Source organism: Microtus ochrogaster, linkage group LG1, assembly GCF_000317375.1.
Source record: "Microtus ochrogaster isolate Prairie Vole_2 linkage group LG1, MicOch1.0, whole genome shotgun sequence".
Classification (NCBI taxonomy): domain Eukaryota; kingdom Metazoa; phylum Chordata; class Mammalia; order Rodentia; family Cricetidae; genus Microtus; species Microtus ochrogaster.
In genome coordinates this window covers 54,818,958-54,829,205 of record NC_022027.1, presented here as the reverse complement: position 1 = coordinate 54,829,205, position 10,248 = coordinate 54,818,958, and the positions used below count along the sequence as shown (strand labels likewise).

General features: G+C 40.7%; 1 protein-coding gene across 1 annotated transcript in view; it reads left to right on the top strand.

The window, feature by feature from the left end:
* Positions 1-8,938, top strand: part of LOC101985262 (guanylate-binding protein 6-like) — a 14,538-nt gene extending 5,600 nt beyond the window's left edge. The window contains exons 5-10 of the mRNA XM_005359674.2: positions 822-1,067; positions 2,031-2,311; positions 2,985-3,197; positions 7,338-7,440; positions 7,763-7,956; positions 8,732-8,938. Of these exons, the coding sequence (XP_005359731.1) occupies positions 822-1,067; positions 2,031-2,311; positions 2,985-3,197; positions 7,338-7,440; positions 7,763-7,956; positions 8,732-8,938 (1,244 nt within the window). The remainder of the gene's footprint in view (positions 1-821; positions 1,068-2,030; positions 2,312-2,984; positions 3,198-7,337; positions 7,441-7,762; positions 7,957-8,731) is intronic.
* The last annotated feature ends 1,310 nt before the right edge of the window (positions 8,939-10,248 follow it).

Below are 10,248 nucleotides of genomic sequence, written 5' to 3'. Positions count from 1 at the left end.
TCTGTGAGCCGTTACATCTCAGAACTTCCAGAGCTTGGGAGAATGCCCTAAATTCAGTCTGGCTACAGTGGGCCACGAAGGATAAAATTTTAAAAATGAATTTTATTGTGTGTACTTTAGATTTATAAATTGATGTCATAGAACACAGGTGGGTATTAAGGTGGACACTGTAAGTCATGTAGATAACACACCAATCATTACACACAGTTAAGTCTTATGATAAACAGCTAGAGTTGACGGCTTAGTATGTACTTGGTGTTGCACGTTCCCTTTCCAGTTCTTCAAACTCTGCGAATGACTCCTGACTTCTTCCCATCTCTAGTGACCACTGTTTTATTCTGTTTGTATATTTTGCTTTAAAAATGAGTTCTGTTTAGAATCAAAGTAGTTTTGCTTTAGTGACCACAGCATTGTTCTTAGAATTGCTAATGTTGCTATTTCTAATAGTCTATCATCCTTTATTTGTGGCTCCTCTTTGGGGTTCCACAGCACCCTTGCTACAAAGGAATGATCGAGCCAGAAATCACATGCAATCTGCTGTTCAGTCAACAGGGCACACAACAACAGTGTTCTTGATGGCATGCATGTTCAGGGCTGTGGATTTCAGTCATATGCTCCTCCAGGGGGGTTAAATGGCTCCTGAACTGTTTCACCAGATGTCTACCAAGTACAAACTTGGTATACTTTTGACCTGTAAAGAAGTGTTGAATGTTTATGGTAGAGACCCGTGAGCACAGAACACTTCACAGAGACAAGAGCCTCCATCATTTGCCCTCTGCTCTAACACTACCCCCATGGCTTTGTGTTTCCCTTGATACTAGGTGACAATCCCAGAATCCAAGCATCCAATTTGCCCAGGGAGTGCATCAGACATTTCTTCCCTAAACGGAAGTGTTTTGTCTTTGACCGGCCAACAAATGACAAGGAACTCTTACGCAAAATTGAGACTATCTCAGAAGACCAACTGGATCCTAAGTTCCAGGAACAAACAAGGGCTTTTGTTTCCTACATCTTCACCGAGGCAAAGATCAAGACACTCAGAGAGGGAATTAAGGTCACTGGGAATCGTGAGTGTTTTTTTCACACTTCTGTATAATGTATATTGAATATATTGTAATGTGTATGCTATTTTTATTGATTCTAAAATAATGGTGTGCATATATTCTTAGTATGAAGAAATGTATATATTTTATAATTATTTATTGAGGATTCAATACCTTTACAACTGCAAACTTTGTATCTTGTATCTATGGTTTCCACACATCTAAAGAAACTCTCAGTTGCTAATACAATCACAAGGGCAAACAATTCTCAACTGATAATAAATCATTAAGGTCAATAAAGCAGATGTATATTATTTCTTACAGTGGAGGTGTTGTATATTAACTATTCTTTGCAATGGGAATGTGAAATATCTTTTTGAAGCTTAAAGTAGCTCTAATATAAATACTAGTGTTTAGGTCACTGTAAGCCCACACTTTAGAATCAGCAATAAACGCAGTGTGTTATAGATTGTCTCATTAGTTTGCTTATGTCATTTATTTTCTATTAAAATATAAATTCTATTAAAATATGAAATATAAATTGCATTTAACAAAGGCGCCTGAAGTTTTTAGATAAAAGTGGATTTTTTTAAAAAATAAATTAAAAAAATCACTGTGGACTGGAAAAACCATAAAAGTGAAGGGAAAATAAGAAATTGGTAGCAAAGCATATATATATATATATATATACATATATATATATATATATATATATATATATATATATATATATATATATATATGCCAGAAGAGGGCATTCAACCCCTGAAGCTGGAGTTACAGGTTATTGTGAGTCATTCAGTGTGAGTGCTAGGAATTGAACTTGGGTCCTCTGCAAGATGCTCTTAACTTGCTGAGTTATCCTTCTAGCAAAGAGGTGTGTGTATGTGTGTGTGTGCGTGTGCATGTGTGAGTGATTTTCAAAATATAGTCTTAGAATCTTATATCCCACCAATTTATTTACCCTGAAACTCCTGGTTCGTGAAGGACTGGGGACTCTGGTGACGACCTACGTGGATGCCATCAACAGTGGAGCTGTGCCTTGTCTGGATGATGCGGTGACAACTCTGGCCCAGCGTGAGAACTCAGCAGCTGTGCAGAAGGCAGCTGAGCACTACAGTGAGCAGATGGGCCAGCGACTGAGGCTCCCCACAGACACGCTCCAGGAGCTGCTGGATGTGCACACAGCCTGTGAGAAGGAAGCCATTGCTGTTTTCATGGAGCACTCCTTCAAGGATGAAAACCAGCAATTCCAGAAGAAGCTGCTGGTAATGTTGGTGTCACGACTCTGTCCCTTCATGGCTGTTGTGTTGCTGTGCCTTCGTTGACCTCGGGTGCTTGTCTTATTCAGAGATGATCACTCTGTATTTTCATACTGAATGTAGTTGCAAAAGTCCGTAAACCCTTCCCAAACCTCAGGTACCTTTAATCCAGAAATCCTTCTAATTGTTGGAAAACCAGGATAGACTTATGCTTTGGGTGAATTCTGCTAACATATCTGTGGATTGCAATCCTGTCCAAAACATCCATAGCTTATCTCTGAACCTGTTTTCTGTACAAATTTTCCATATAAATCCTTTCATTCGTAGGAATCAAAGTATCTTATACCAGAATTACATTGCTGGTATCCCCTAGTATCCCTTGTTATGTCATCACCATTATTATAGACCCACAGGATGGAAAGGTAGCAAGGATTCAAGAGATTGATGGATGTTGCCGTCCTTTAACTGAAAGTCTTAGTGACGAGGACAGTCCAGTTACCCACTGCTTTGTACAGGTTTAAGGTTCTGAATTAAGTCACATTGAGATTACCTACTGATTCTGAGACTTACTAAACTGGAATGCTTTCTCATGAGAATGACCATGCTTTTCATGAGTCTTTAGAACTCTGTCTTCTTTATTCCTTCCATCTCATTTTGACTCTGTTTATTTCCCTTGCAGGAATCAATAGTGATCAAGAGGGCAGATTTCCTGCTGAAGAATGAAGAGGCATCAGAGAAATACTGCCAGGAAGAACTGAATTGTCTTGCGAAAGCACTTATAGAGAGTATTTCAGCGGGGACATTCTCCATTGCTGGAGGACACAGGCTCTACATGGAAATGAGGGAGAAGATTGAGCAAGATTATTGGCAGGTGCCCAGGAAAGGGGTGAAGGTGAGGAGCAGGGAGCATGGGAGCTCAGAGCAGAGGAAATAAGAGAGATAGAATAGCAAATTAACCCACACCCCGGTGTTTGGATGCCAAGTGCTGGAAATTTACAAGGTGCACAAACTTAGTTCTCAAGATGGATCCATGTGGTATAAGAAGTCCTTCTGTATATGTGGTGCTTTTATTGGTTAATGAATAAAGAAGCTGCTTGGGCCTATGAGAGGCAGAATAGAGCAAGGCAGGAATTCCAAGCAGAGATAGAGGAGAAAAGAAGGTGGAGTCAGGGAGAGGCCATGAAGCTGTCAAAAGAGACAGATACCCAAAACCTTACCAGTAAACCATGAGCCTCGTGGTAAAATACGAAATAAGAGAAATGGGTTAATTTAAAATGTGAAGATCTTCTCCCAGTTAGTGGGTTGCCTTTTTGTCTTAGTGACAGTGTCCTTTGCTTTACAGAAGCTTCTTAGTCTCAGGAGGTCCCATTTATTCAATGATGCCCTTAGTGTCTGTGCTGCTGGGGTTATACGTAGGAAGTGGTCTCCTGTACCCATGTGCTGTAGAGTACTTCCCACTTTCTCTTCTATCAGGTTCAGTGTGTTTGGACTGATATTGAGGTCTTTAATCCATTTGGACTTGAGTTTTGTGCATGGTGATAGATATGGATCTATTTTCATTCTTCTACAGATTGACATCCAGTTTTGCCAGCACAATTTGTTGAAGATGCTCTCTTTTTTCCATTGTATACTTTTAGCTCCTTTATTGAAAATCAGGTTAAAGTCAGGGTCTTCTATTCGATTCCATTGGTCGACTTCTCTGTTTTTATGCCAATACCAAGCTGTTTTCAATACTGTAGCTATGGATGTCTTAGTTAGGGTTTCTATTGCTGTGAAGAGACACAGTGACCACATCAATTCTTATAAAGAAAGCATTTAATTCTGGTGGCAGCTTAGAATTTCAGAGGTTTATTCTATTTCCATCATGGCAGGAAGCATGGCAGCTGGGCGTATGGCAGGGTGCAGGCAGACTGGAGTTGAGAGTTCTATGTCTCTGGAAGGGAACTGAATACTGGGTAGCATATTGAACATATATGAGGTATCAAAGCCCACCTCCACAGTGACACACTTCCTCCAAAAAGAGCACACCCACTCCAATAAGGTCACAACTCTTAATAGTGACACTCCCTTTGGGGACCATTTTCTTTCAAACCACCCCAATGGGGTAGTAATAAATGTAAGAATATAGCTAACTGTAGTAAGGAGGGCCACTTGTTGGTTCCTGGCAACTTAGCCCCAAAATGATCACACAGAAACTGTATTAATTAAATCACTGCTTGGCCCATTAGCTCTAGCTTTTTATTGGCTAACTCTTACATATTAATTTAACCCATTTCTATTAATCTGTGTATCACCACATGGTTGTGGCTTACTGGCTAAAGTTCTGTCCAGTCCATGGGGCTACATGACTTCTCTCTAACTCCTCTTCTTTCTCCCATCATTCCATTTAGTATTCCCTGCCTCGCTCTGTTCTGCTGTATCTCTACTATAGACCCAAAGCAGTTCTTTTATTCATTAATGGTAATCACAGCATATAGAGGGGAATCCTACATCACCTCCCCTTTTCTGTTCAAATAAAAAAGAAGGTTTTAACTTTAACATAGTAAAATTACATATAAGAAAACAGGTATCAAGCAAGAATTACAGTTATAGTATTTATATCTAGTTTTCTTTTATCATATCTAAGGAAAACTATAACTATCTATTCCTCAACTCCATCAAAGACTCCAGAAGGATACAATATTACCTAAGTAATCAGGAAGTGTATTGTAAGCAACTTCTAAAACTCTAGAATTGACAGAGACATCTTGCTGCCTGGACAGTCATCCAAAGTGTTTTTTGTACCATTGAAGCATCCATCTTCAGCCTACACGCCCATAGTATCCAGCAGACTTTTTCCCAGGAAGCAGGAAATTTCAAAGACAGTTCCACCTATATTGACAGTTTATCAGTCCCTTTCTTCTGTGTGCTGCAGAATGTCAGAACTCTTTCATGAAGCAGGACCCTTGAAGGACCATCCCACCTTTAACAGTTTTTTTTTGTGGCTCTTCAAGTTCAGTTAGTTCATCAGGCAGTCCAGGCAAGAGCAGTTTCTTGCCCAAATGACTAAGCAAACTCCATTTGGAGTCTCTTCAATGCCCATCTTCCTCTTGAAGTAGATTGGTGCTGCCAGGAGTAGATGTGTCTCATTGTCATGAAAAGTCCTAAATTCTTAAAAACACTTTAAATGCCATATTCTAAAAGTCTCTGAAAGATTTGAAGAATACCTACCTAACTGAAATATATCTCTATATATCTAGAAAACCTAACTAACATGACTATTATAGATGATTCCTTATTAACTTATATTTCTTAATTATACATGACATTTTTAAATGAACTGCGCAATCACAATACCCTAATTAAAGCAGAAATATATATATATATATATCATAACAAAATTGACCTTAAATTTGTATCAATAAACCAAGATACATACCAAAGCAAAGTATCCATCTCTATAGCATATTCCCCTTTAAATATAAACAAACATTTATAAACAATATTTGGGAGTATGGGAGTAGTTCTCTCCAGACTTCTACCTGCTGTTTATTAGGTGAAGTAATTTTTTGAGGGGTGTTCAAGGCAAACTTTCAAGGGGTCTTGGTTCATCAAACCACATTAGTCTGGAATAATTCCATAGGTTCTCATCCTCTGTGGAAACAAAGGGAAAACCTCTTTTCCAAAGCAACATAACTTTAGACTCAAATTCTGAAGTCAAGATACCTTTAAAGTATATATGTTGGTTATTTAGCTCCTTCACAGTCAAAAAATTCAAAGAAAACACAATAATATACATAATCCATACTCTGTGAATTTTCCACCTTTATGTGGTTTATTTTTGTTTTACTCTTTTAATCTGACTGTCTATTTCTTTTTTCTAACTCTCTATACGCTTTTTCTTCTCTCTCCCAAGCCTACGTACATTTATTCAACACTGTGACCCATTTAGAGGTCCTTTTTTTAAAAAAAAAATCTGGATTTGTCTTTATTGCATATCTGTAATTATTTTCTCATAAGAAGTGCTTCTTAAAATGCTAAGCACTTCTTAAGAATCTAAGCTGCACCATTGTTAGGATATATACGGTAGTTCCTGCTTGTTCCACACTGCCCAGTATGGTGGAACTGCTCACCACAGCCTCCTCCGAGAACCATGCACAATGCCCCATCTCTAGGCACACAGCCAGTCCATGCTGCCACCAAGCAAGCCATAATATGTTGCTCACAAACCCCATTCAACTGCTCAGTCTCCTGAAAGAGCCAGAGGTCACGCTGGCAGCACAGCCCAGAAAGCTGGCATTTCAAAATAGCATGGCTTTTTTTTTTCTTTTGTTACCGCTGAATCAGGAAAACCTCTCTTAAAGAAGCTGTGGCAAGTTACCAGCTGAAAAAAAAATGTGGCTAAACTTCATTCTTTTGTGTCTAGAATTTCTTTTCAAGCTCTCTCAGGTTTTAAGTGGATTTTAGTTGGCCATGTTGGTAACAAGCAGTGTTGTAAATAATATGGATTCTGTATGATTATTTTGGCTCTGGGTGGCCAGGAACTAACAACCGGTCTCCCTCCAACAGCTAACATATTACTCAGTCGTTGTCACCATGACACCATGGTGAGTCCTTTCTTTAGTTATCTGAAATGCTTTGAGTGATGCCCCCCCCACTACTGTGAGAGTTTACACATCTGTACCATGAAACTCAGGCAGATGGAGGGACTTGACCATGAATACATCCAACAAGAGCAGAAGGAAGTGAAGCCCACATGATTATGCAGCATTTTGCATGGGGATACCATATTTGAAAGCATCATAGGTTCCAGTGAGCACATGTGCACATGATGTGAACTGGCAGGATCTGGGAGCAGGAGGTAGCAGGTGGGCCTTAGAAGGTATGATTGGGAAAGCCATGGAGCAGGAAGTACCTAGTGCCACTGTAGAGCAGGGCAGTCTGCAGGCTTCACCGTAGCATTTTGTCAGTGAGGCACAGTGAAGACCATGTTAACTCACACAGGTTCTCTCCCAGGTTCTACCAAGGTCTTTGCTCCTTCTTGGTCTTGCAGGCAAGTGAAGTCTTCCAGACATTTCTGAAGTCACAGGCCACCATCGAGAGTTCCATCCTGCAGGCAGATACAGCCCTCACTGCTGGGGAGAAGGCCATTGCAGGTACAGGAGCATGGCTCTTGGCTTTCAGGAGGGGTCAGGTTCCCACAAGGCTTCCTGATAGAAGTCGTAGTTAGCCTATCCCCTTGTTAGCAGCTTTTTACCCTTCTGTGGATGCTCACTCCTAGAGCGACAGGAAGTCAGTCTGTGTTTCAGCCAGGTGGGCAGGGTTTCCTCCATCCCCTCCAGAAACACTCTGTCCATTGTGTGGACCAGTGTGGAGTCTGTAGTTTCCTTTCAGGTCTGAATTGCTCTCTGGGTTTTGGGATGTAGATATTTTATCTTACCCATCACTTTCTTCCCTCCCTGAATGTTCCTGGGACAGAGGAGCGGGCCCAGAAGGAGGCAGCAGAGAAGGAACAAGACCTGCTTAGACAGAAGCAGGAGGAGCAGCAGCAACTGATGGAGGCTCAAGAAAGAAGTCACAAGGAAAACCTCGAACAACTGAGAACGAAGCTGGTGCAGGAGAGAGAGCAGCTCATCAGAGACCAGAAGAAGATGCTGGAGAAGCAGCTGCAGGTGTGACTCCCCATCCCCCTGGTGCCTGTGCTCTTGGATCCTCAGGCAGGAGGGAAGCTGGGTAATGGGAGGAAACGTTATTCTTTGGGATTCATAGAAAGACCCTGCTCTCTCTTTCCATGTCTTTGATTTTTGTTCTATATTTAGATTCTAGGAAATGTAGGTATTTATGGCTGCTGCTGGACACTGCAGAATGTTGATAGCATTTGGACTTTTGAGTTAGAGATTATATGACCTTATGAAGATTCACTAACATACTTTAAGCAGGTGCAGGTAATAAGAGTGGCAGTCGACTTGCCTTGAGGCCAAGGTTGTCTGGACCACAGACTCTCAGGATGTTCTATGTTGACATAAAGTGTCCAAAATCTCCAAGGAAGAGTGTAGCAAATGATAGCTCCTGAACTTGGCTGCTGCTGTCTCTAGGGTAGGTAGCCTCCTCGATTTGGCATAGGGAATTCGAATGATTCTCTTACTGTCTGTCCGCAAGTTAGAGGATGTATTCCTTAATCAGCTGGTCTTGCCAAACCAGTTGACTGAGAACTTCCTATGTGAGCTTGGTAGCAAAACAATAATGGTGGGCCAGATTTGGTCATTCAAACTATGACCAAATCAACACATGGGTCCAACTCTCATGATGTTGTTTGTGCTAAATTGTTTTGGTAACTGAGAGATCATTTCTCAGAGCAACCTAAAGAGAGTTTGACAAAGATCTTAAACAAAGTATACCTTTGGAATTTAAAAATATTTGTTTCTGTCTCTACTTTGCCTTTTTTAGGCCCAAAAGGCATTGATTGCTGAAGGATATAAGAAGAAATCTGAGGAAATGAATGCAGAAATAAATAATTTGAAAAGTAAGATTGAGACTATAAAGAAAGAGAACACCTCGTTTTTGGAGCAAACCCTGAACGCCTTTGCTACAGTTCTCTGTGCTCCTATTGTCCTGGCTGTAGAGGTTGTAAAGGGCATTGCTGCACTCTTTTGAGACTCGATCCCCTGAGAACACGAGACAGTGAATATGTGCTTTGTCCCATTTTTAAGGCACACGTTCATTTTCATTAAGCAAAGTTTTAAACATGAAAGTGTTACTCAGTTTAGAACAGTTTAGCCTGGCCTATGTTTGCTCAAATAAATTCATGTATGTTTTGCTAGATGATGTTTGCAACATCATATGGTGGAGATTCTCTGAGTTATTGCTTGCCATGGTGACAAATTGAAAAAGACTTAAATGTCATTGATTGATATTGGCAATACAAGCTTTCATATGTGCCCACAGTTGAATACTTCTTAGTCAGGAAACACGATCTCAGTGGGGCCTCTTTTGTTCTAATAGTAAGTTGAGCACAGAGATACTTTATCAAATAAGTATGTCAAAACACCACGCCAATCTTCCATGCCAACAGCAATGGGTTCTGAAAGATAGTCATCAGCGACAGGGAGGAAGGCATAGTGACTGCCAAGGATGATGACTGTACACAAGCAGAAATATTTCAAAGATGAATGAGAAGTACTTGGGATGAGATAAAGCAAAACAGACCTCATGTTTCAGGAATCTTTCTGTAGTAGAATCTTTCTGTAGTAAATACTCAGACACCAGTGAGAGTGAAAGAGAGATGGTACCCACGGACCAATGCCCAGATGGCTCCCAGGAGGCTTTGCTCCCAGGTCCAATCTACAGTCTCATTTTTTTTATGGTTTATTTAACTTTTTTTTATATGCATTGGTGTGAAGGTGTCAGATCCTCTGGATCTGGATCTTCAGACAGTTTTGAGCTGCCACGTGGGTGCTGGGAATTGAACCCAGGTCCTCCGGAAGAGCAGTCAGTGCTCTTAACCACTGAGCCATCTCTCCAGCCCCTACAGTCTCATTTTATACTCTAAAACCACAAGGTGGGGTGGACAAGCAAGTAAGATTTTACAGGCGCATATGCAGTAGTCATCAGGTTGTTAATGGCAATGACCCATTGTTTCAGCTGTTTCTCCAGGTAGCAAGTGAAATCATGCTTGGCAAACAGGTAATATAAGCAGTGCTTTAAGTAAATCTCTAAATAAACCAGAATCGAATAATTAGTCTTCCCTACCTTACTCTATGCAATCCCCTCCTTTCCATCGTCACGAGTCCTCGTGAATCTGTCTTGAACAATGGGGGTTGGTTCTCCTAAAGTATCATCTGCATTGCTTTCCACTGGCTTTCATTTGTGTCTCCAGCCTTAATCCTTTAGACAGATTCTTGGCCCTTTCCCACACTATTCCTGCCTGTGTAGCGTAAAAACAGCGCTCCTCATTTGAAACCAGG